At 35.5% G+C, this 26627-nt stretch overlaps 3 protein-coding genes across 3 annotated transcripts; 2 read left to right on the top strand and 1 right to left on the bottom strand.

Annotated features, from left to right (window-relative positions):
- Nucleotides 1-227: 227 nt before the first annotated feature.
- On the bottom strand, nucleotides 228-2245 carry LOC105970074 (putative receptor-like protein kinase At1g11050). Its single transcript, XM_088825142.1, has 2 exons — nucleotides 2108-2245; nucleotides 228-2004 (listed from the first exon to the last, which is right to left on the bottom strand). Exons 1-2 carry the CDS (start codon nucleotides 2132-2134, stop codon nucleotides 298-300), a joined length of 1734 nt encoding a protein of 577 aa, XP_088681268.1. The 5' UTR covers nucleotides 2135-2245; the 3' UTR covers nucleotides 228-297.
- Nucleotides 2246-3620: 1375 nt separating this feature from the next.
- Nucleotides 3621-16370, top strand: EBS1 (EMS-MUTAGENIZED BRI1 SUPPRESSOR 1). Its single transcript, XM_012994809.2, has 37 exons — nucleotides 3621-4210; nucleotides 4862-5296; nucleotides 5383-5536; nucleotides 5682-5853; nucleotides 6165-6238; nucleotides 6322-6418; nucleotides 6504-6616; nucleotides 6760-6875; nucleotides 7371-7428; nucleotides 7633-7785; nucleotides 7873-7971; nucleotides 8064-8219; nucleotides 8497-8565; nucleotides 8646-8728; nucleotides 8870-9032; nucleotides 9284-9418; nucleotides 9498-9603; nucleotides 9690-9784; nucleotides 10106-10218; nucleotides 10431-10638; nucleotides 11072-11140; nucleotides 11316-11461; nucleotides 11545-11646; nucleotides 11953-12100; nucleotides 12190-12246; nucleotides 12343-12473; nucleotides 12565-12653; nucleotides 13023-13375; nucleotides 13717-13812; nucleotides 13917-13981; nucleotides 14063-14165; nucleotides 14260-14418; nucleotides 14501-14641; nucleotides 14752-14795; nucleotides 14877-14991; nucleotides 15098-15250; nucleotides 15982-16370. Exons 1-37 carry the CDS (start codon nucleotides 4056-4058, stop codon nucleotides 16156-16158), a joined length of 4902 nt encoding a protein of 1633 aa, XP_012850263.2. The 5' UTR covers nucleotides 3621-4055; the 3' UTR covers nucleotides 16159-16370.
- Nucleotides 16371-19699: 3329 nt separating this feature from the next.
- Nucleotides 19700-26408, top strand: KT2/3 (potassium transport 2/3). The gene is made up of 11 exons (XM_012994854.2): nucleotides 19700-20188; nucleotides 20708-20926; nucleotides 22092-22250; nucleotides 22675-22732; nucleotides 23080-23397; nucleotides 24134-24373; nucleotides 24471-24791; nucleotides 24885-25067; nucleotides 25204-25279; nucleotides 25523-26098; nucleotides 26186-26408. Exons 1-11 carry the CDS (start codon nucleotides 19983-19985, stop codon nucleotides 26305-26307), a joined length of 2478 nt encoding a protein of 825 aa, XP_012850308.2. The 5' UTR covers nucleotides 19700-19982; the 3' UTR covers nucleotides 26308-26408.
- The last annotated feature ends 219 nt before the right edge of the window (nucleotides 26409-26627 follow it).

A 26627-nucleotide genomic window follows, 5' to 3' on the forward strand; every position in this document is an offset into this window, starting at 1 on the left:
CTTGCCGACCACCGTTGTCGATCTTGCAGTTTGAACTTTATTCAAAAGTAATGATATATTTGTATCATTCATTTGATTTTGAATTGTCGGTTGTAAATGTACGAGTAATATATTATGAAAGCGAAAAAATAACGGTTGAACGAGTCTGACGGATTGAACCCATTAAACTGGGTGTGGGTCGGGGTAGGTCTGGGTATATATTGAGGCAAATTGGGCCGAGTCTCGGGTTTAGTCACACTCATTATACATTATAATCATTTATGTGAAAGGATGCTATACAATATACACACATCAAAACTATGTTCTAATTGCACTACCATACAATGGCCTGTCAGGAATATCAGGTACATCAATATCCCCTTCCAACATTTTCAAAGCATCCAATATAGTAGGCCTCAAAGAAACCATCAAATGAGCACACAAAACCCCCACCCTCACAAATCTCTCCATAACTATCAAAGGGTATCTTCTAGAAGATTCTCCCCCACCCCCCGAGTCCAACCGAGGATCCAACACTCTCTCCACCCCGCCACCTTTCACCGCCGGCCAAACCCAATCCGTAATCAAGAACTCCGATGAAGAAAAATCGAGCGCCTTCCTCCCGCACATAATTTCAAGAACCACAATCCCGAAGCTGTAAACATCGCTCTTCTCCGTTAGTTGGCCGTAGAGAGCATACTCCGGCGCTAGATACCCGTGGGTCCCGCCTATTCGGGTCGTCAGGTGGGACCCACTGTCTCCCCCTTGTCTCGCGAGCCCGAAATCTGCGACCCGAGCTCTCATACGTGCATCTAGAAGTATGTTTGTGGGCTTGATATCTCTATGGTATATAGGTGGCTTAATACCATGGTGGAGGTAAGCTAGTGCATTAGCTACATCAAGAATTATGTTCTTCCTTTGAGGCCAACTCATTGGCTTATTTACAATTTTTTTGTTGAATGGGAATCTTTTGTCAAGTGGGAATAAATGGTCATTTAAATTCCCATTTGGCATGTAGTCATACACTAGATACTTCTGACCTTGTTCCGAGACACAACACCCTCTTAATGGGACAAGGTTTTTGTGCTTGAGAGTGCTGATAATCTCGACTTCTCTGCAAAAATCGGAATCCATTAGTTTCTTGACAGCAATAATGTCACCATCTTTCACTAATTTTCCTTTGTACACGGCTCCGAACTGACCTTGTCCGATCAAATTCTTGTCCGAGAATCTATTGGTCGCTCTCTCGAGTTCTCGAACCTTGTACCAAATCGAATCACCCTTCGGCCTCCAATTCAGCAACAAGTCATCCTCAAAATCAAATTCCGAATTCGTAATTTCCCGCCCTCTTGTCAACCAAAAACCAACCAAACAAGTCACTACCAAGAAAGCAGAACCGCCTCCGAACAAGCCGAAAACGAGAGCCCATTTCGACCCGCTCGTTTTAGGCAAGTTCAAAGGCAGCCCAAATATGCAAGAAAGTGCACCGTTACTAAAAGGACCATGCTCGTTGACCACACCCGCAGCATAAAGAATCGTGTAGTAGAAGCAACCCTTCGAGTGATTAGCATCCCCATCGAAACCGAGCAATTGCGATTGAACCCTAAATCCGGATAGCACACATGCATCACATGCGGAGAGATCCGACAGGTCTTGACTGCAGTCGTTGTCGAGAGACGTGGGCCCGTTTCCTAGAACCGCGAGCCAGTCTTGTTTCGTTTGGATGTTTGCACAAACGTTTGTTGTGTTGACAAAATTCTGTGGATCGAAGCATTGGGAGGCGAGATTCGGAGGGAGATTGAGGCGGTCAAGTTTAGTTTGGAAATTCGAAAGGCATGAGATTGAAGCTTGAAGACTTTTGAGGCGGAATAGAGAGGTCGTTTTCAGGTGTTGGGCGACGCCTACGCCGTATAGGCTGGTCAGGGTTTGGCAGCAGTTGGTAGTTACGTTGTTGTTTTTGTCGTTGTTTTCGCAAGAAGAGGTGTCCCATGGGATTGTTAGGACATAGTTTAGGTCAATAGGACACTGCGAAGAAGAAGCATAACTTTGTGACAAAATAGAGAGAAATGCAATACTTATGACAAGAATCATTTTTTTTTTCTTTCTTTTAAGACAAACACTCACCTACTTTGTCATGAGAATTGAAGTAATACATTACACATGATCAAGAATCATGTTTTTTTTAGAGAGAGGAGAGAGGAAAACACACACTGAGGTTTAGAGCTTGGTCAAGATTATATATGTATGTACAAAATATTGGAGGTTTCTTGGTTACTTCCTAGGCAAGAAAGTAGCAAGAAAGAGCCTTGATAAGGATATATGCACTATAGAAAATTTGAAGTCCGGCTCTCGGAAATTTCGACAAAATGTGGAGAGTTGAAACTTAGGATATATTTTGTGTGGGTGACAATGATTTATATGCTCAAAAGTCGCTTTAACTTTAGCTAATTATTATCATATGAACAAGTAGCAACAGATTAATCATATATATATATTTTGTAAATAATAAATCAAGATTCAAACTTTAGTAATCGATATTTATCTGAGTATTTGTTAATGAGATGAGATGATGGTGAAGTGGACTGTTTCTTGTAATATATATATTTGTGTGTGTGTGTCTAAGCTATAAACTATTTTTTTTTTTAAATTTATTTAAATTTGTTTTCATTTGGCTCGGTAGAGCAACGTGTTGGTAGGGACAATATAGTAAAAAAAAATCCACCCTTACTACTAGTTACGAGACCCCTAAATATTGAGGAACCGCGAGTCGATCGATGTCTCGGGACGTAACGGGCATATGGCTCCGTCATATCTATAGTTGTGTGTGGGATGTGTGGCGGTATCTATATGGTTCGTCTCCTCGGACCTAGCCATCGAACGCATAGGTAATAGTGGGAAAATCGGACAAAATAACTATGTTGTAAAAGTCTCCGACTACGCCGGCGATTGTAGAATCTCATCGTTTGGCCGTATGAGATCCTTATTAATGCATGGATGTCTTTGTAATTTTTTACATATGAACGTCTATATATAATTAGACATAAATCTCAAGGGATGACAATGTAATTTACTCAATATCAGGTTAAAAGTAAAAATAAATTCAGTAAAATCAACTCCATAAAGGGTTCAATGTTGACTGATATTCAACATGAAAGGAGGTATTCGTAATCTCCAAAAGCAAAGGAGTCGATTACACCAAACATCAGAAGAGAAAGATGTTTTTTTTTTCTATTGATAAGATAATCTGCAGCTACTCGAAGTGCATTGATTAAACTTCGCCCTCATGCAACAACATGCAAATCATACGAGAACATTTATGATTTCCCCTTTTAATCTCGTATAGAATACCATCTTCCAATTATGAATTGATTAATCCATATATTATTTGAAAAATCTTAAATATATTAATTATTATTAGAAAAAAACAGTATATGCATTACAACTTACAAGTATTCGAATCCTTATATAAAGAAAGGATCAACTCAAATTCATAAATCAATAAATAAAAAATATATTCCACTTTTAATACATTTTTCATACTATAGTTTTGAAAAATATTTATTTTCAAACATTTATTTCAAAGAAATCGAAGGAAATGGCCATACCATTACCATTTACCAACCATAATTGGTCAACTTCCTAAAGCCAGACTTCTATATAAAACTCCACGTCAACAACCAATGATAAAAGGCCACGTCATAATTTGTGACACGAAGGCAACTACCACTGTGAAACTACTAATATACCCTTCTATTTCCAAGTAAAAGACCAAAATACCCTTGTAAGCATTACGCAGTTCTGACAGGTGAGAACCCTATACCACGGTGTAGTAAATCGTAATCACACACACACACACACACACACACAGTGATTCAGACTGTAAATCCAAACCCAAGTCGTTCGTCTCCCTTCAGTGTAGAATTAATACACAGTGGTAACACGGAGAGAGAACCGGGGAGAAGGGAGAAACAATTTGAGGACCCATTTGAGAAATTGATCTTATTGGATGGAATGGTGTTTTGATATGATTCAATCTCGAACAAATTAGGGGTGGGAATTTGATCAAAGATTCAATAATGGGGAGATCTGGGTTTTGCTTTTTGATCCTTATAGTTTTCTGTATTTGTCTTTCCGGCCACTCGGTTTCTGCCCAGAACCGCAGCAAGCCCAAGAATGTGCAGGTGGCTCTTAGAGCCAAGTGGTCTGGCACACCACTTCTTCTAGAAGCCGGGTATGTGCTCTCTCTCTCTCTCTCTCTCTCTCTCTCTCTCTCTCTCTCTCTCTCTCTCTCTCACACACACACACACACACACACACACACACACACACACACACACACACACCATTTTCATTGCTTGTTTATTGTGTTTCACTGGGTATGTGAATTGATGTTGATTCTTCAGCATTTTGAAATTTGATATGTAGTGGGGTGTGCTCGTTGTTTCGTTGTCTTTTTCGTATTCGCTTTAGCACAATCTGCGTTTGTGTATGAAAGTTCTTGATCAAATGATAATCACTACATGTTAGGAGGTTTTAGACTTAGGTTTTTCGGGGCGATTAATCCTTAGTCCGATCAATTGGATGATTACAATATTCTAGTAGTAGCTTCTCAATGCGGGAGTTGATGACAGTGTAAGGACAAGAACGTAAATTGTTTGAATTTCAGGATACAACAATGCCTGCTACTATGAGTACGCAAATCCGATGTTAGAACTTGCGGTTTTACTCTGACTCGTCTGAAACATGCCTAGATTCACTTTGACAAGAATCAGTCAACTTTGTGGTGTTTTATGGCAATATGTATTTGTCGACTGACTTATTATTTCCTTCACAAAGCTGTCATCTTTAATTCACTAGGACAACTCGTTTTCGTGTTTTGCAGGGAGTTGCTTTCTAAGGAATGGAAAGACTTCTTCTGGGATTTCGTCGAATCATGGCTTCATTCTGATCATTTAGACACGGATTCTAGTACCGCAAAAGATTGTTTGAAGAAAATCGCGAAATTCGGCAAATCTCTGTTAACTGAGCCTTTAGCATCAATATTTGAATTCTCCCTCACCCTTAGATCAGCCTCACCTAGATTAGTGCTGTACCGACAGTTAGCAGAGGAATCTCTGTCGTCTTTTCCTCTAACCGATGACGTGGCCCCGAAAACAATCGAACAAAACGAAACTGCCAAAACGCAAACTTCCGAATCCTTTCTTTCGGGCAGTAACCTCAATAGTCCCGGGAATAAATGTTGTTGGGTCGATACTGGTGGTTCACTGTTTTTTGAAGTGGTGGATTTGCTGACGTGGCTGGATACTCCTAATGATTTGTAAGTCACATCAACTCAATCTTGAAAAAAAAAATCTTGTTGATTTTGCAGTTTTCATAAGCGTACTTTACTGTTTTTGTTGACAGAACGGATGGTGCTTTTCAACAGCCCGAGATTTTTGAATTTGACCATGTCCATCCCGATTCGACAGCTGGAAGTCCCACGGCAATTCTTTACGGAGCTCTTGGGACTGAATGCTTTAAGGAATTTCATAAAGCATTGTCAGAAGCTGCTAAAAAGGTTTAAAAACGTAAATTAATTATCTTCTAATATGCATGTACTGGAATGTGACTAATTATTAGGGTGATATTATGGATTGGAATCCTCATTTATGATTTCACATGATTTTTTTCGACTATCTGCTGATGGGAGCTTTTACACTCAGGGAAGGGCAAAGTATGTCGTCAGATCCGTATTGCCTTCTGGCTGTGAATCGAAAACTACATCCTGTGGAGCCATAGGTACGAGAGAACCTCCGAACCTGGGTGGCTATGGTGTGGAGCTTGCCTTGAAGAACATGGAGTACAAGGCTATGGATGATAGCACAGTAAAGAAAGGTAAGTTTTTTGTAGCATATGATTTCCATCATATGAAACAGAACAAAGCTCAAAGATCGGTCATAGTCAATGGGAATGACTTATAATTGACTTTCCAATCGGTTAAATTGCAGTTATCACTCTATGCAGTAATACTATTTTGGCTTAATATGTTTTTAGTTATTGCTAAACACTACCTTTAAAGATCATCGGCAGATTAGCATACGATACTGCTTTTCTCGAGTGATTGCTGAAGATTTTAACTTTCATACATATTAGCATATGATATAGCTTTTCTCGAGGGATTGTTGAAGATTTTAATTTTGATTCAGGTGTAACTCTTGAAGATCCGCACACTGAAGATCTCAGCCAAGAAGTCAGAGGATTCATTTTCTCCCGGATTTTGGTTTGTTTATTTTCTCACTCACTCGATGTATGTTCAAACTTATGCAGTTAATGTAGTGTTAATGTATGTTCAAACTAATGCAGGAGCGCAAACCGGAGTTAACATCGGAGGTAATGGCATTCAGGGATTATCTGTTGTCAGCTACTGTTTCTGATACACTAGATGTTTGGGAACTGAAAGGTAATTTCTCGTATCGTAACTTAAAACATTCATTATGAGATTAATTCAGTAACTATTTTACTTACATATGTTGCTACACTGACAGATTTGGGACATCAAACTGCACAGAGGATAGTGCATGCCTCTGATCCTTTGCAGTCAATGCAAGAAATCAATCAAAATTTCCCAAGTATCGTTTCTTCATTATCTCGTACAAAGGTATGGTATTTTGCTGCACATTGCTTCATATTGATCTAAGATCTTATCGTTTTTGCACTTCGAATGCGAGCGAATGAACGATTCACCAAACAGACGGTGTCATTTTGTCGGACTGATGTTGTGTATATTAATTTTTTTTGTAGCTAAATGATTCCATAAAAGATGAAATTATTGAGAACCAGCGAATGATTCCCCCCGGAAAGTCCTTACTGGCTCTGAATGGTGCCTTAATCAACGTTGAAGATATTGACCTTCATTCGTAATGCTTCCGTCTATGCTATTCTTTTTTCTTTCCTTTCGTTGGCTTTTATTTCGTTCTGAACTTTCCGTCCGCTCCTTGTTGGAGTAAAAATAGTTACATTATTAATTCCCTGATTATTTTACTCCATTAAATATTACTGTGTAGTTTATCTTGATTCCATTACATTTTAACAGCATATTTGTTTCGAGAGGAGTATTCGATCGAGTATGTTTGTTATCTTGATGCCATTCCATGAATGGGGTATCATCTCATTATCATAGATCAATTTAAATCTCCATGCTGTAGCTATTGAGGTGCTGTCGATTATGGGAGGATTAGTATAAATATTAAACACCGATTTGTAGTTAATCATGATTTCTGATTCGTCTTTCTTGATTTTTGTTTGCGTGGTAACTTATTTTGGTAGTTGCTCAAAGTTCTTTAAATGTTTGTATGAATATTGACCTGACAAAACTCCCGGTTCATGACCCTTCAAATTGTTGCATTTCCCAGGCTGGTTGACATGGTCCATCTGGAGTTGTCATTGGCTGATCAGTATAGAAAACTGCAGGTATAAAATTCTCGCAATCGCTCTACAAAATTATAAATTGTAGCAATTATCAATCCGTAAGTTATATATTTTGTAGAAATGCCACTCATACTGTTGGTTTTAGGGTTAGTTCGTTTGGTCTTGCATCCTTCCCCGTTTGCTATGTTTGACTTGATTGAATATGTTTCTGAATCTTAAACTACCGTTGATAAAAAAAAATCCCAGATACCTCCAAGCGGTGTGAGGAAATTCCTTTCGGTTTTGCCCCCTTCGGAATCATACGCATTTCGTGTTGATTTCCGTTCGCCCCATGTCCATTACATCAATAACTTGGAAGAAGATGCTATGTACAAGCGGTGGAGAAGCAACATTAACGAGGTATAATTATTTCTCATTCTGATTAGTGTATACGATCCTTCAACAAAATCACATGACTCACATGCTTATTTCCGTCTCGGATCTTAGATTTTGATGCCAGTCTTCCCTGGACAACTGCGTTACATTCGTAAAAATCTGTTCCATGCGGTTTTTATTCTCGACCCTGCATCTCTTTCTGGGCTTGAGGCAAGTTTCGATTGTCCGTATCATTTTTTTTTAATTTTTCTGTGCTTCATATCACTCTGACGCCTCTTTGTAAATTAATCTGAATATCGCAGGCGATTGACACAATCATTTCCTTGTTCGAGAACAATCTCCCTATGAGGTTTGGTGTAATATTGTACTCTGAAAAATTAGTCGAGAAAATTGAAGAAAACGATGGTGAACTTCCAGTTGCTCATTTGAAGGATGACCAGGACGACATTTCTAGTTTGGTAATTTCTTTAGCCGAAAGTTCGAACACCTTATTACATTCTTTAAAAACTTATTTTACATGCGAAGAGCTTCACGATTATTTTGAGTCGACGCGTAAAATAGGAACTATAACATGATTTTAGTATACTAACTTGAAAACGGAAAATAGATTGATGCTGGTACATCGAACGAATCGGAGAACTCTAAATGGTGTCTGGAAATCATTTATGTTTATGATCGAGACCTTTGACAATCTGTCTTCTATATGTTGATCATGTGTCGGTTTTGTTTCGACAGGTTATGCGCCTTTTCCTTCACATCAAGGAAAATCACGGGGCTCTGATGGCTTTCCAGTTTTTAAGCAACGTATGTGGTGTTCGATCTCTTTATTCTTAGACCTCTTTCCATTTTATTTCCATGTTAACTTGTGTGTATTGCGATTATAGGTAAACAAATTGAGAGTTGAGTCGGCTGCAGAAGATAGTCTTGAAATGCATCAAGTGGAAGGGGCTTTTGTGGAAACAATTCTGTAAGACTTTTTAACATTCACACACACTTCGAACTACAGTGCACAATGCCGTTTTCTTCGTTCGAGATCACTTGAAATTTATTACTCTAAATAATCTTTTAATAATTTCCAGATAATCTAATTTATGGTTTTCCTCTTCAGGCCAACTGCAACATCACCACCTCAAGAAACTCTACTGAAACTGGAGAAGGATCAAACGTTGAGTGAACTGTCGCACGAAAGTTCAGTGTTTGCTTTCAAGCTGGGTTTGGCTAAGATGGGATGTTCTTTATTGATGAACGGACTTGTCTATGAACCTAATGAGGTACGTCTTAAATTACATCTGTTTGAGATCCCGTATTTTATGTCCAGCTCGGCTTGAAGCTTTTATTAGAGAGGAAAGACAGTTAGCATTAACGTCTTTAACAAATCGATGAATATGAAAATTTAAAAAAATAAATAAAAAATCAATGATTACAATATAGGATCAAGCTCTCGAGATTTTTTTATTAACAGATGGTGTAAATAGCAGCTTTTAATTTGACATGATTTTTTTTATCGATCTGCTTTTACCAGGAGGCTCTTATAAATGCCATGAACGACGAGCTTCCCAGAATACAGGAGCAAGTCTACTATGGTCAAATAAATTCTCACACTGATGTTCTCGACAAATTTCTTTCTGAAAGTGGTGTTCAGCGTTATAATGCAAAGGTACATTTTGTTCGAAAGTGTCTCGATGAATGTGTACTTTTCGTTTTGCTTAACTTAGTAACACCCTTTGATTCTATAGATCATAGCAGATGGGAAGGTGAAACCGAAATTTGTGTCGTTGTGTGCATCAATCCTTGCAAAGGAATCGATACTTAACGACCTGTACTACCTGCATTCGCCTGAAAGTAAGTTCTTGTTAAACAAAAATAAAATAAAAAGATTCTATGTTTAAATTGATTGAAGTTCCTGATTTTAGCGTATGCAATTTCAGCCATGGATGACTTGAAACCCGTAACTCATCTTCTTGTTGTTGATATGACATCGAAGAAAGGGATGAAGTTGTTACGCGAAGGAATACGCTACCTGGTAATTTTCATGCTGCCATTGGTTGATTTTATAATAAAAAATATCCGATTCATTCTCTGCCATAACAAAATTGATCCAATGTACGTATCACATTCCTCAATATATTTTAACTCCATTTTCCCGAATTGTTCTTGGTTCATTTTTATTATGTTCTAAACAAATGTTTCGTTTTCTGAAATTGTAATTCATTTCCAAGAGTACCCTTAAAGTTCTGATTTTAGAGTTAGTGCCAATTGATTCTTTCGAGTCCATATGATTAAAGATACTCAAACTTCCACTTTTCTACCGTAGATTTTATTATAATTCTTGCTAACTTTGCAGATTAGCGGCTCCAAAATTGCTCGAGTTGGTGTGTTGTTTAACGCCAACAAGGATGCAACTTTACCAAGTCTCGTTTTCATGAAAGCTTTTGAACTAACCGCTTCCTCGTACAGGTTTGTCGAATTCTCCTCCATAGTTGCTGATTTTTTCACAAATAATTCTTGGTTTGGAATCTCGCTGTGATTAATGATATGTCGATTCTAATTCTCAATTCTTCCTTTATGTACTGTAATGCTATTTTTTTCACCAATTTTATACAAATAATTTATAATTCTATGATTAAGTAAAGCATTGTTTATATTTTTATTTTCTTCGTAATTTGTAGCCATAAGAAAGGAGTACTACAGTTTCTGGATCAACTCTGTTCATTCTACGAACAAGAATATATTTTGGCCTCGGGAGACACTAAAGGCTATCAGAAAATCATTGATAAAGTCATTCAGTTAGCAGATGCAAATGGGTTGCCATCTAATGCCTATGAATCTTCACTCTCTGGATTTTCTTCTGAGAATTTGAGGAGTTATTTAAATAAGGTTTGTTCTCAATCCGATGATAATTTATTCACGAGCAGCAAGTCGTCAGTTTGTCTCTTTGACCGACTTTCTCCATGTGAAGAACATCTGTTAGTCGAACCTCTATATTTGCACAAGAGTTGGGTCTTATTTCAGATTGTTGATAGGATTGATTAGATGGAGTCTGATTGTATTATCAATAATAAAATAATATGACCCAACTCTTGTGCAAATATAGGGGTTCAACTAATATGAGATTATTCCGTGTGTGGAATTTAGGATTATATTTAGGTCTGATAACTGAGTATAAGAAAGATTCATAGTTACATTTAACAAGTCTCAGGTGTAATCGTGTCTCTGGTTATAAGATAAGATATATATATTTCGTCGAAGTTAATCAAAGTGCAAAACTATAAATTTGACGATATTTGAGTTTTGATCAATGCATGTGCAGGCTGCCCAGTTTTTATTCAGGACAATTGGTGTTGAAAGTGGCATAAATGCAGTTGTTACGAACGGGAGAGTGAGTTTCTGTTCGTTCTTGATTTAATTCTTGGATTTGGAACTAATCGTTACTATATAGTAGTTTGTTGGATCTTTCTCGTTTAGCTGTGTAACACGGAATCGAAGATCTCTTAAGTTAATATTTGTGCTTTCCTGCAGCATGATATATAATGTTAATTATTGTATTTCCATAGGTAATCCAACTTCTCGAGGGAAGTACATTCTTGAGCCATGATTTGCATCTTCTTGAATCTTTAGAGTTCAAGCAACGAATAAAACATATTGCAGATATTATTGAAGAGATAAAGTGGGATGATGTAGATCCCGACGTATTGACAAGGTATGCCGAACAAATTACCATTTCTTAACGTCGTTGTGACATCAATTTGTAAATATTATGCTAAAGATATGTTTTTTTTCCAGCAAATTCATCAGTGACGTTGTTATGGCCATCTCTTCCTCGAGTTCAACAAGGGATCGAAGTTCCGAAAGTGCCCGTTTCGAAATTCTAAGCGCAGAATATAGGTACCCTTCTACTTCTTAAATAGTCAACTTTAAGCGTCAACTACTTAATTCAAGATATCGATCTTGAAAGTTAGTTAAAGGGTTATAGAATTTTCTACAGAGGATGATGCTCCAAAATTCAACTACATGCAATATTGGTGCAGTAGGGTTCCTATCATACATATTCGACTTCCCGTTTCTTTGAATTGCTAATTTCTGTTCCAATTTTTTTTTACTTTTTTTTTCTTTTTATTTTTTTTATTGGGGCCTAAAGGTTTCATTCACTAAGATCATTTATTTTTTCTACTGTTATTCCACTATTGGCAGTGCTGTTATTATGCAAAACGAACACGCAAGCATTCATATTGATGCTGTTATCGATCCCTTGAGTTCCTCTGGTCAAAAGCTATCTGCTCTTCTTCGGTTTTTGTCAAAGTACGTTCAGCCAAGCATGAGGCTCGTGCTCAATCCAGTGGTAAGTTTCTTCTTACTACATGGCTAAGTGCACGACAACATCCTTAAACTCGTGTTTGAAAAAAAAACTATTTGTTGTCTTCGTGGCAGAGTTCTCTAGCGGATCTTCCTTTGAAGAATTACTACAGATACGTAGTGCCTACAACGGTATATTCCTAATGCCACCGATCCAATCACCTTTTTTTTTTTAATTATTAAAATCTAGAATCATTTTCTTCATCTCAATATATTCTCGATTTTCAGGATGACTTCAGCGGTACAGATCATACAGTAAACGGTCCCACGGCATTTTTCTCAAACATGCCACTATCTAAGACACTAACTATGAATCTTGATGTTCCCGAGCCATGGCTAGTTCAGCCCCTAGTTGCTATGTATGTATAATAAAAAAATGTCTTTTTTTTTCAAATTTATTTTTCGTTCAGCTTTTAATCAGTGAGTGATTTTTTTATTTTTTTTGTGCAGACATGACCTGGACAACATATTGCTCGAGAATCTTGCTGAAACTAGGACGTTGCAAGCGGTGTTTGAACTCGAAGCTCTTGTTCTTACAGGTATTGTTTGCTATAGTTTGAAGTATGTGTAGAAATTGGAACGAAAATTCTGAATTCCGCCAATTCCGGCCGGAAAATGTCCAATTTTGGAACCATTTTTTCATTCTGATTTTTTAGGAACAGAATTGCAGTAGATATTAGATTCCGATTTTAATTTCCGAAAATTTCAACTTTTTTCCGGAATTACATTTATAATATCAATATAATCGCGCATTTTGTATTATACGGGACAAAAAAAATGGAATTTCCGAATTCCGCCGATATCGTTCCAAAATTTTACGAAATTGGATTTTTTTTAAAGTGATAATTCCAATCCAAGCCACCTAGGGGTCGCTCGATTAATGCTAACGAAGAAAAAACATTGACCAGGTCATTGCTCAGAGAAAGATCACGAGCCACCTAGGGGTCTGCAGTTGATTCTCGGAACAAGAAATACTCCTCATTTGGTCGATACACTTGTTATGGCAAATCTCGGTTACTGGCAAATGAAGGTCTTCCCTGGTTTGTGGTACTTACAGCTGGCTCCAGGTAGAAGCAACGAGCTCTATGTTATGAGAGAAGATGGTGAAGGTGGTCAAGATTCAACTTTGTCGAAGCGAATCACAATAGATGATTTGAGGGGTAAATTGGTCCATATGGAAGTCAAGAAGAGAAAGGGAATGGAACGAGAGAAACTATTGCTTCCTGTTGATGATGATGATAGCCACTCCACCACTAAGAAAGTAAGGACCGAATAATTTACGTTTTTATGTCTTTTTTTTTTGTATATAATGGGGGTTTATTGCATTCCGCACCACTGTGTTTATTCTAATTGTTAAAAAACTCCTCGAGCTATTAATATTAGCAAACACCCCCCAAAAAACTCACCATTTAGGGGGTTGTATGGTAAAAAGTATGTATTGTAGCGGGCGTTTTGCTAATATTACTAATACGTATAGTTTTTTAGCAATTCAATATAACACACTAGATGCAATGAAGTCGTATATAATGCATGCGTAAAAGAAGATGCTTTTACTGACTTCAAAGATGACAAATCTTGACTATTTTATCCCCGTAATTTCAGGGATCTCAGAATGGATGGAATTCAAATATCCTCAAATGGGCTTCTGGATTTATTGGAGGGAAGGATCAGTCGAAGAAGGAGGCAAACAGTTCCTTGGTAATTAATCTCTCTGTTTTTTTTTCCGATCGATGTTTATATATAGAAGCACAAAGTGGACATGCCGACATACTTGTTAACGAACTTTTGTCGTTTTCTTGTAGGAACCTAGAAGTGGCGGTCGTTATGGGAAAACAATTAATATATTTTCTGTAGCCTCCGGACACTTGTAAGTTTCTTTTCTCTTTTAATCTGCATTAAAATCAGTTTCAATTCTTTTTAACCGTCTCACAAACTTAATTGCCCGCAGGTACGAACGTTTCTTGAAAATTATGATTTTGAGTGTTCTAAAAAATACGCATCGGCCGGTCAAATTCTGGTTTATAAAAAACTACCTCTCTCCTCAATTCAAGGTTTTTTTTATACCTTTCAATTATAAAAAATACACATCGACCGGTCAATTATTTTCCCCCTTCTTTATTGTATTGTCTCTATATTTTTCGGCAGGATGTGATCCCGCATATGGCACACGAATACGGTTTCGAATACGAGCTGATCACGTACAAGTGGCCCACATGGCTGCATAAACAAAAAGAGAAACAACGAATCATATGGGCGTACAAAATCCTCTTTCTCGATGTCATTTTCCCTCTTGCCCTTGAAAAGGTAAATTCGAGTTTCGACTATGCAATAATATTTCGAGCCTATGAAGTGGATATTTTTATATAAATTAGTATTATTCGTGCAGGTTATATTTGTCGATGCTGACCAGATTGTGAGAACAGACATGGGAGAACTTTACGACATGGATTTGAAAGGACGGCCCCTCGCTTACACCCCCTTCTGCGACAATAACAAAGATATGGATGGCTATCGATTTTGGAAACAAGTAAAATTAATTACTCTCGATCACATTTTTTATCAATTATTTTATTTCCCTTTTCTTGTAAAAAAATAGACGTAAAATATGTGGGTTGGTGTTTTGACGTTGTTGAACAGGGTTTCTGGAAAGATCATTTACGAGGAAGACCGTATCATATTAGGTATGTGCATTTTTTTTTCGATTATATTTTCTCGTTCGTTTGGAAGGAGGACTTTTAACGAGATATGTGATGCTTGTGTAGTGCTTTGTACGTCGTTGACCTGGTCAAATTTCGGGAAACGGCAGCGGGAGATCAATTGAGAGTGTTTTATGAAACTCTAAGCAAAGATCCCAACAGTCTTTCTAATCTTGATCAGGCAAGTGAAATGTGTTTTTTTTTTCTTTCTTTTTTTTCGTATATTTTATTATGTTGCAAATATCTGAAAATTTGTGATTTTTTTATATTGGCGAATATTAATTCAGGATCTTCCGAACTACGCGCAACACATGGTGCCAATATTTTCGCTTCCACAAGAGTGGTTGTGGTGTGAGTCGTGGTGTGGTAATGCAACAAAATCGAAGGCGAAAACGATAGACTTGTGCAATAACCCGATGACAAAGGAGCCCAAACTTCAGGTTAATAATATTTCCAATTCTAGTTACTTTCGCCTACCCTTAGTTCTTGACTACCCTCGTATTTTGGGGGTGGAAATTGGAAGGTTCGGATCGGAATTAGCACTTCGAAAAGATTCCGATTTTTTTATTTTGGGAAATGAAATAGTAATTCTAATTCTGCTAAAAAAAAGGGAAAATTCGGATATTGAAAGGAAAAAGACTTGTTTCCAAATCAGAATATTCTGAATCGAAGAATTTCGGAGTTTGTTTTTTTTTTCTTTTTTTTTTTTAATATATATAATTATTTTGGGAATTGAAATACTAATTCTAGTTCTGTCCCAAAAAAAGAAATGGAAAATTCGGAAATTGAAAGAAAAGATACTTGTTTCCAAATCAGAAAATTCGGAAGCGGAGAATTTCGGAGTTTTTTTATTTTATTTTATTCCTGTCGTTGAAAATACATAATAATATAGATATTTAATTTTTATTTTTCAGAAAAAAAAAATTAAAATTTTTGGAAATATTTTCGGAAAGTGAAATCGGATCGGAATTCTAATATTTATTCCATTTCCATTCCCAAAAAATTGGAATCTGAACTTTAGGAATTCGGATTGAAAATTATTGTTCCAAAACCGGAAATACTCCTGATCGGAATTGGCAGAATCCGGAAATTCGATTCCAATTTCCATCCCTACTTGTATTACTTCAATCTCTTAGTGTCTTAATTAAAAAAAAAAATGTTTCTTTTGTAGGGAGCTAAAAGAATAGTTACGGAATGGCCGGATCTTGATTTAGAAGCCAGACGCTTCACCGCCAAAATATTAGGTGAAAATATCGAAGAACCCCAAGAGCAAATAGCGCCACCTCATCAAATCGAGAGCACAAACGAAGATTCATCAGAAGACAACGAGTCAAAGGCAGAATTGTGAGATTCTTTCGATTTTCCATGTGCTTTCGATTTTTCTGGTGTAGGATTTTAGTTACTCTATGTATTATTAGAGTGTAATGAAATAGCTGATTAATTTATGAGAAAAATATAAAACATTATTTGTCCTATGAAAATGGGACAACTGAATTTTGTATGCAACAGGGATATAAAAGTCATTATATATGAAGAGTACAAGTTTTCTTCAAGAGTAAATAGGATATTACAATTATTTTTTAATCTTAGAAATAATATAATTTATTCTTTTAAATTTGAAGAAATGTTATTAATGGCTCTATGTGCTAACTGATTTATTTTATTTAATCATATACTGAAAATAAATTTATAATCATTTTGGCATCCACATATTTATTCACAAGACAAGATACACATTAAGTAAAGTTTCACCAACCCTTCTGAAAAATATTGTTTTGACCATAAATTTTTACTAAGAGTGTTTATTGACTGTAATTACATTTGAATTCAATTTACACGTGAACGTACTAGGGGATGAGTTGACCGTTGACTTTCAAGGCTTTTAGCCACTAAAGAAAGAAAAAAAAAAGTTGTGATCAAATTTTCAACATTCACAAATTAGCTTAATTAGACTTTGAATAATTGATGCTAAGTAACTTATTACTACATGTGACGAACCCTCATTAGGAGAGTTGGTACCTAGCCTTTATTAATAGAGTAAAGGTCTAGGGTTCGAGTCCCCCCCTCCCCTACTCCTCCTTGTAATGGACTTGAATTTACTCAAAAAAAAAAAAAACTTATTACTACATGTGGAAACAGTGTTATTATGAAATCAAATAATGGAATAAAATAAAGAGTGTTATTATATATATTTCTCCTAATTTTATGATGTGCTGATTCTAATTTTTAGTCATATTTTTTATTTTTGGTTTTCCATTTACACATCCGTGTGTATTTGTGTGTGTCTTTTTTTTTTTTCGTTCGTCGGGTGAATATTCTGATATCGGCACTTCAAAATACACACTGAAAATGCTTCGAAAATACAATTTTCAGTTTTAAAAAAAACTGTCAGTTGAACGTTTATATTAATTTCGAAAATGAATTACGCATTTAATTATTTATTGAAAAAAAAAAAATGTCACTTGTAGTGAAAGATGTGTTCAACTAATCACTAAAAAAGCATGCTGATTTTTGTTGCTTCTATTCTAGGAATCAGGCACCGGCCTAAATATATTTAATTGGCCATTCATTATATGTATATATATATATATATATATATACACACACACACACCAAGGAATGAAAGATGTAGTTGTATATTCATCGGCTTTCGAATGTAACTTGAATCAGTAAAATCGTGGTTTAAATAAGAGAGTCATAGTTAAAACACAACGAACAATGTTACTCGAATTTTACTAAAGTACGTATAACATTTTATGTTACTAAGATGTCCGATTTTGACAATAATGCATTTTGAATATAAAAAAAAGCAAAATATAAATCATATAAGCTTTATTCGTTGGCTTTTCAATATTTCCACTTTAATTAGTCACTGAAATCGAAATTTAGATGAAAGAGTTACGGTCAAAATATCAATAAACCCTAGCTAACTTGGCTTAGCTTGGATTAATTCATCAATATATACCCCAAAACCTCATATTTTAATCAATAATTAAGAGTAGTACCAATATTTAAAGAGTGACCAACCAATATTATAATGGAATATGATTGTGGAATAAGATCATATCAAATCTAAAATGAATCATTGTTATATACATATACTTAAATATTACCTCATCGAGCATAATATAAAGCTACAAATTCAAGATTTGGTTCCACTTTTGCTACTTAGTGTGGTTTGATATTTAATTTGGAGTGATATTTAATTTAATTCAACTAATAGTACATATACATTAGCAGAGCCAGAATTTTAAATTCGACAATCATGAATGTATTAAATAAATTTAGATAGGGGAGCCATTAATTATTGTACACATCTTTTTAGTTTATTTTATTTTTTTTATATAAATTAATAGAGAGTTTGGTAAATATTAAGGGGCCATAGTCCCGTGGCTCTATACTGACTCCGTCACCACTGCACACATGCATGATGGCTTTTATTTCAAAGCAAGTTAAATTCAAAGCAAATTAAAACCTTATCATGACCATACATTGTACAAAGGACATAAAATATATATATATATATATATATATATATATATATATATATATATATATATATATATATATATATATATATATATATACCACACGTTGTTCATCCTTTTCTTTTCTTGGTAAGGTCAATTCCACGTGTAAACAAAATTCACATGCATCAATTTCTATTAGTAGTAATTTATTTATAGGGAAAAATATTATTATGGGTAAAATTAAATTTCATTGACCCATTTGTAATCACGCGATTTCCCTCATTTCTCATGTTTTGGAGTTTTATTTTAATTTGATCTCCTGTTTTTAAGTTAAAGTTGTTAGTCAGAAAATCATCTGTATCTTATTGCCCTTAAGGCCATAAACTCTTCAATATTGCTAAGTGGACCACAATTTTCTTGTAACTAATAATCGAAATTAGAAATATTATTATTCATGCAAGTGACAAATTAACTATAAGTGGTGACATGAAAAAAAAAAGCCTCAGAAATTAATTTAAAGATTCTTGATTTTAGACCAATTTATGAAATAATTAATAAAACCACATATGAATTATTCCTTGGCTGTGCATGCAATATATATTCTATTTTATTTTTTTGGCAATTTGTAAAATGTAACTTGGACAGAAAAACCTAACATTTTGATGAATCAATGGTTAGGCCAAAAGTAAGAGAATAAAACAAAAGGCAAAAACATCATAAGAATATATAGTGTATATATGTTAGAGAGGTGTGTGTGTGTGTGTGTGTGTGTGTGTGTGTGTGTGTGTGTGTGTGTGTGTGTGAAAGAGACAGACAAATTAAAGGAGGGGGGCCTCATGCATGGTGCAAGATTAGTATTAATTATTCTGGACCAAAAAAAATTTAGGATATATTACACGCACCCCTGAGGTAAGATCAAATTGCAAAAAATCCCTCATATTTGGGTAATTACAACTCCCATCAACTATGAATATTTTTATATTTCCACCTTTATGATGTCAAATTCAACAGAATCTTTTACATTCCAATGGAATGTTCTCTAGTTTGTAGTTGTTTTGTTCAAAAATGCAGCTTATGATGCACCACAATCTGATATTTACAAACCAACAAAGACACATCTTATGAACATCTTGTTTCAAAATGTGAAGCTCAAATGGGGTAAATTAAACGGGTACAAACTGATGAAAACTCCACATAATCTAGAAGATTCCACTAACAATGGTGCATGTGTAAGAAGATTCATAGTACAATTGAGGGATGTGGCTGTAATTACCCAAACATGAGGAGGTGTTTTGAAATTTGATCTAACCTCAGGAGTTGACCGTAATTTACCAAAAAATTAATTAAAAATAAAATAAAAAATATTGCTCCAAATGAAAACTTGTGAATTATACATAAAAAAAAAAAAAAAGGTTTTTATATATCAGAAGAAATGAATGAATCAAGATCAGGTGCTCCCACAAATTGGTCCACTACCCATATAGTACTACTTGAAAAGACCATTCCCACCATTATTATTATTATTGTTGGTTTAATTTAATTTATTTCTCTCCCTTCCACACCACATAAACAAGCTAGATAGTACTACTTATTCATCATCTCTTCTTATACTTGTTTTTCATCATCACTACTTATTAACTTCACACACTATTACACATACATATATCATTCTAGAGAGAGAGAGAGAGAGAGAGAGAGAGTAATGAAATCGGGTGAGGTAGAAGCGGAAAAGGCAGCGGTGATCAACGAAGATAGTACCGGTAGTGGTGGCGGTGGTTCATCGGAGGATCTGAGTTTAAAGAATCTATCAAAGATTATAATACCACCATTGGGTGTAGCTTCAGTTTATTACACTTCTCACAATCATTCTAATGGCAAAATCCTCTCTCCCATGGATTCCCGATACCGGTAGAACGACCTTTCCCGATTTCTTTTCTTTCCTTTATCCCCCGAATTTTCATACATACATCATATAGTTCATATATATATATAGTTATGGAGGTTTTTTATTGCTTTGCATGTGAGCAATGTTCAATTTCAATTACACGAACACTAGTATTAAATATGATGACTTTTTAAGTAGTTATATCTAATTCTAAGACATATATATATATATATGTTTATTTAAAGTAAATTCGGTGATCGTTCGATACATATTTTACACACAGCCACATGATATATAGCTAAGAAACTAACAAATGAGTTAAGACCACACAACCTAGCTCGTTAGGCGAGTCACTACCCGACTTTGATTATTGAAAATAATGTCACAGTTCAAATCATTTTTTCTCCAATTTGTAACAGAATTTGATTTTTTTTCTTTTTCTTTTCGAGAAAAAAAATTTATATACATATTTATATAACATTAATGTGGGTGACAAGAAATTGGAAGAATTATTGAATGGTTAATAAATAAATAACGTGCAGGTGTTGGGAGACATTGATGGTAATATTGGTGGCGTACTCGGCATGGGTGTGCCCTTATGAAATCGCGTTTCTAAAATCAAATCCAAACACGCCTTTATTCATAGCGGACAACATCGTAGACTTCTTTTTTGCGGTCGATATTGTCTTGACGTTTTTCGTTGCCTACATCGATTCCACTACTCAATTATTAATTCACGACTCCAGAAAAATCGCTAAAAGGTCAGTGCGTTTTCTCCAACCATATTCTCATTATGTTATTCGTTTCGGGTTTCGAGTTTCGGTTAATAAAATTATTTATTCAGAAGAATATGGCCGAAAAAAATACTGATTTTGGGGTCAATAAAGAGATTCCTCCTCTTAACCAAGACCATATGAAAAAAGAAAGAATATGTTGAATTTAGTCAAAGGATAAAAATATGTCACGAGTTATTCGAAAATTATTGTAAATCTTGTGTCAATATTCTACTTTTGTTATTAAAGATTTATGGAACCCATAAAGTAGAAAATGATATAAGCATATATAAATAGTTTTGTAGATGTTATAATCGATAAAATACATTGAATGATTTTAAATCATAGATCTGCATATGATATAATAATACATACACATTTATGTAAATATATGCTTCGTGCATGATTATTTGTATAGATCTACGGTTGAAAATCACCCAATATATTTCAACGGAGTATAGTATCTTATAGACCTATAGAAAATGTTTTGTACATGCTACATTCGATGAAATACACTGAGTGATTTTTTAAATCGTAGATCTGCAAATAATAACAAATACACACGCCCACGTATATATGTGCTTAGTAATTTGTTATTTGCATAGATCTACGATTTAAAATCACTGATATATTTCAACGAGTATAACATCTTATAGACCTATGGAAAAGGGCGATGTGGTCCAACAATACAAATGTCACTTTCAAGTGGACCTATTGTACCTTAATAAATCGTTTATTAGTTGTCTGAATAGGCCCATTTTTAAATTCCAACCACTACAATTATGGCACGTCTTAAAGTCGGATGAATCCGATAGGAATTAGCACTTACGGGAAAAGTTTTTAACTTTTTTTTCAGAAGACAAGCTAATCCCAGTTACTTTCCAAAAAATCTCGGAAACCGGAATTTCGAAAATGAAAAAACTCGTTCCAAAATCGAATTTTTCAGTCAGGACCGGCGGCAATTTTCCGATCACTTAAAATATAAAATGCATAATAAGTATACATTATAAGTGTGTTTTTTTTTTTAAAAGCGTCGGAATTTTTGGAATTATTTTCAAAAGTTAAGAAATCAGAATCTCATATCTATTTCAATTCCGATTCAAATAAATCGTATCATAATCAGTGGAAATCGAAAATTGCATGAATTATGCAGGTATTTGTCAACATGGTTCATAATGGATGTGGCGTCGACAATACCATTCGAGACCATAGCTTTCTTCATTTCAAGCGAACGTCACTCGCCGCTCACTTATTCCCTCCTCGGCCTCCTCCGATTTTGGCGGCTCCGCCGTGTCAAGAGTTTCTTTACTAGGTTTTTATTTTATTTTTCTTTTTTGAAATATGATATTTATATTATAGGGTAAATTACGAAAAACTCCATGAACTTTGGCTAAATAACGAAAAATACCCCCTCTATCCGTAATAATCAAAATCCCCCTATGATTAACTATTGGTCGAGTTTTTTAACAGAAAGTGTGTACAATTTATTATACATTTTGTTAAATAGGTTCGGAAAAAAAAAATATCTGAAAATATCAACAACAAAAAATTCGTGAAAAGTCACATTGTAGGGGTTGATGTAAGACGGAAACAAACCTTATGGGATTTTTGGTAATTACGAATAGATTGGGGTTGTTTTCATTATTTAGTCTAAGTTCAGGGGTTTTTCGTAATTTACCCTAATATTATATTAAGTTATAAACCGATTTTTTTTATTATATATTATGGTATTGCAGGATTGAAAAAGATATCAGATTTAGCTATTTCTGGGTCAGATGTGCCAGACTCTTGTTTGTAAGTAAACACTAAGCCTCGTTTGGTTGTCAAGATAAAATTAACTAAGATAAGACGAGAGCGTAAACAAATTACCAAACAAACTGCTCTTCTACTTATAAGTTAACAAGGGTTTATTGCATTCGACACCCGAAAGTATAGTTTAATTGCAAAAAACACACATTTGTTGTTAATATTAGAAAACGCACCCGTGTACTCGGGGGCGGACCCAATGTATTCTTCGGGGGAGCTGCCCCTAAAAAAAAAAAAAATCGAACAATCATACGGTAGGCTTGACTCGTTCGTTTGCACTAATGACTGGAATGTCTAGGCTTAATAAATCAAGATTATGCAAATTTAATCTGCAGGTAACACTATTACAAGTGCATTGTGCTGCATGCCTAGCATACTTGCTTGCCGACATATATCCGAACGGAGGGAACACATGGATCGGGTCGGCCATACCGAATTTCAGAGAAACAAGCCTCTTAATAAGATACATTTCGGCTATGTATTGGTCAATCACAACCATGACCACCGTCGGGTATGGCGACATACACGCGGTCAACGCCTTGGAGATGGTCTTCATTATCTTCTACATGCTCTTCAATCTCGGGTTGACCGCTTACATCATCGGTAATATGACTAACTTGGTCGTTGAAGGCACCCGACGGACCATGGAATTCGTAAGTCTTTTGCAAAATACATTTATACTCATAGTCATTCATGCATTGTGTGTATAGTGTGGATTAATAGGAACGTAATTTTTGAATTTCGTCGATTCTGATTCCAAAAAATTTCAAGATTTGAATATTTTCTTCAAAAAAAATTCTTTTTTTTTTATATATATGGAAGTCCATCCGATCACACATCTATCTAGAGGTGGATATTGGTACGGGATTTCTAAATTATACCTATTTCGATCTGAATATTTCTAATTTCGGAACAATATTTTTCATTGTGATTCCCAAAGTTCCGATTTTTCCTATTTTTGGAGCGGAATTGTAATACATATTATATTTTGATTTACGATCCAATTTTTATTTCCGAAAATATTTTCAAAACTTAGGATCATTGTTTCAAAAATTGCACTTATATTATCAATATCATAATGTAGTAAATACTATAAATGACTAAAAGAAGGGAAATTTCGTATTCCGCCGATTCCAATTCTGAAAATTTTCAATTTTGGAACAAGATTTTTAATCCAATTTCCAAAAATTCCAATTTTCAATTTTTTTTGGGAAAAAAAATTGGAATTACTTTTTCACTTCTGAAACAAGTTGGAATTTCCCCCGAACATACTATTTCCGGTCCGATCCTTTCCATTTCCACCTTTAGACCGATCCGATTTCTACTCCTACTCGTGTGAGGTTTAAAATCCCCCGTAAACTAAACGGTTCTCGTTTTGTTTTCTTGTAGAGAAACAGCATCGAAGCTGCATCGGATTTCGTATCACGAAACCATTTGCCTACACGACTAAAAGAGCAAATAGTAGCTTACATGTGCCTTCGATTCAAAGCAGAGAGCTTAAACCACCAGCAACTCATCGAGCAGCTCCCGAAAACCATATGCAAAAGCATTCAACAACACCTTTTCTTGCCAACAGTCAAGAAAGTCTATCTCTTCAAAGGCATCTCAACCGAAATTCTCCTGCTCCTCGTAAGTTTCGATTTTACAAACAATTTTACTATTAAAAGTCCCTTTTTCAAGAAACTGATTATTTTTTTTTTTTCAAAAAAATAATTATATATATCAGATTGCGGATATGAAAGCGGAGTATATTCCGCCGAGAGAGGACGTGATAATACAGAACGAGGCGCCCGAGTATGTGTATATTATAGTGTCGGGAGAAGTTGAAATGATCGATAGCGAGACTAACGAGGGAGAAAAAGCAGTGTGGTGTTTTAGGTGCGGTGATATGTTTGGAGAAGTTGGAGCTTTTTGTTCGATGCCTCAAAGCTTTACGTATCGAACGAAAACGCTTACGCAGCTTCTCAGCTTGAAGACGACTTCTTTGATACACGCAATGAAGACGAGACAAGAAGATAATGTCACCATGCTCAAGAATTTCCTTCAGGTAGATGATTAATTGGTTCTCGACTATATTATCGACTTTATCGAATTGCATCTTAACTTTTTTTTCTTTTTTTTTCTTTTTTTGTTTCTGCAGCATCACAAAAAGCTTAAGGATTTACGTTTAGGGGACTTATTTCTCGAAGGCGACGAAGAAGATTCTAACATGTCGATAAACTTGCTGACGGTTGCACGTACCGGAAATGCCGCGTTTCTCAACGAGCTTCTTGAGGCAGGGCTGGACCCTGATGTTGGAGACTCTAAAGGAAAAACCCCTTTGGTATATATATACATATATACATACATATAATTATATATGTGTTTCTTGAAAATATATTTAATTTTTTATTAATCATATATGTATATGTATATATGTATAAGTGATGCTAATGCTGCTTGTTGCACAACCTTCTCAGCATATAGCAGCATCGGAAGGGAACGAAGACTGCGTCGTAGTCCTTCTTAAGCATGCTTGTAGCTTACACCTCAAAGGTAAAAAAAAAAAACAAATTTAAAAAAATTAATTGTAATAGAATTTGCGAATTCCTCCGATTTCGAAACAATACTTTTCATTCTGAATGCCGAAAGTTCCGAATTTTCGAAAAAAAAAAATAACGAAATTATAATACATGTATTAGATTCAAATTTTCGATTTTGATTTTTTTTCCCCGGAAATTTCGGAATACACTTATAATAATACCAATATTATTAAATATTTTATGTTGCATGAAACAGATTTAAACGGGAACACGGCATTATGGGAAGCGATTGCATCGAAGCACCACTCGATATTCAAGATTCTTTACCATTGGGCTTCGGTATCCGATCCCTACGTCGCAGGCGATCTTCTCTGCTTAGCCGCCCGAAGAAACGACCTCGTAGTAATGCATGAGCTTCTGAGAAACGGGCTTTTCGTGGATTCGCATGACCGCCACGGAACGACAGCTGTACAAGCTGCGACGAACGAGAACCACATGGAGATGGTGAGGTTCTTGCTCATGAATGGATCGGAGGTCAACGAGTCGGTCATCAACAAGATTCCTTCGGAGAATTTGACCGAGATGCTAAAAGAACGAGAGGTCGGACATCGTATAGCCGTTTCCGAGATGGAAAACGAGGATGTTTTGAGACGAGTGAACGAAAACGACCGAAAGGGTGGTTTGGGAATTGGTAATAATAAAGGGAGTGTAGTTTTTTCGAGGGTGAGTGTGTACAAAGGTTGTAGTAACGACCGGAGGGAAGGTCGTTGTGCTGAGCCAGGGAAGTTGATTAGGCTGCCGAATTCGATCGCCGAGCTCAAGAAAATTGCGGGTATTTATTTAAAAAAAAAAATTGATGCCATAATTAAATAAATTTAATTTAAACTTCGTTTAAGGTTTGGTTTGTGTTCTTTGGCAGGTGAGAAGTTTGGATTTGATGCTGAAAATGCAGTGGTGACTAATGAAGAAGGTGCTGAAATTGATTGCATTGAGGTGATTAGGGATAATGATAAGCTGTTTATAGTTGAGAATCTTGATTAGTTATGTAATTAGGTCTGATAATTAATTGCATTAGGTGTGTAGAAATAACTGGAAATGATTGATTGGAAAGTTTATAATAATAAGGGGGACTTGATTGCAAATTTCCAATCTCTCCATAAATTCAAATATTGCAAACACATCCCATTTTTTTATAACTCTTCTATCCCCACATGATTAGCCATTCTTCTTGTGTCACAAAAGAAGTCGAAAATCTCGACCGCCTTTTCCTCTCTCGAAACTTCATGTCGATCAATTTACTTCAAGAAGTTTTCTCTTCGCTCGGATCATTCCATTCCCAACTAACCCTTTTGGAGAAAATA

The sequence above is a fragment of the Erythranthe guttata genome, chromosome 2, assembly GCF_056151865.1.
Source record: "Erythranthe guttata isolate IM_541 chromosome 2, IM_541, whole genome shotgun sequence".
Lineage (NCBI taxonomy): Eukaryota > Viridiplantae > Streptophyta > Magnoliopsida > Lamiales > Phrymaceae > Erythranthe > Erythranthe guttata.

Coding starts and splice junctions, on each gene's coding strand:
- EBS1 (XM_012994809.2), top strand. CDS start 4,056: ATGGGGAGATCTGGGTTTTGCTTTTTGATCCTTATAGTTTTCTGTATT. Junction 5,537..5,681: donor TGTCAGAAGCTGCTAAAAAG/GTTTAAAAACGT, acceptor TTTTACACTCAG/GGAAGGGCAAAGTATGTCGT. Junction 12,654..13,022: donor CGAAGCTCTTGTTCTTACAG/GTATTGTTTGCT, acceptor AACATTGACCAG/GTCATTGCTCAGAGAAAGAT.
- KT2/3 (XM_012994854.2), top strand. CDS start 19,983: ATGAAATCGGGTGAGGTAGAAGCGGAAAAGGCAGCGGTGATCAACGAA. Junction 20,189..20,707: donor CCCATGGATTCCCGATACCG/GTAGAACGACCT, acceptor AATAACGTGCAG/GTGTTGGGAGACATTGATGG. Junction 25,280..25,522: donor TTGTAGCTTACACCTCAAAG/GTAAAAAAAAAA, acceptor TGCATGAAACAG/ATTTAAACGGGAACACGGCA.
- LOC105970074 (XM_088825142.1), bottom strand. CDS start 2,134: ATGTATTACTTCAATTCTCATGACAAA. Junction 2,005..2,107: donor ACTTCAATTCTCATGACAAA/GTAGGTGAGTGT, acceptor TCTTCTTCGCAG/TGTCCTATTGACCTAAACTA.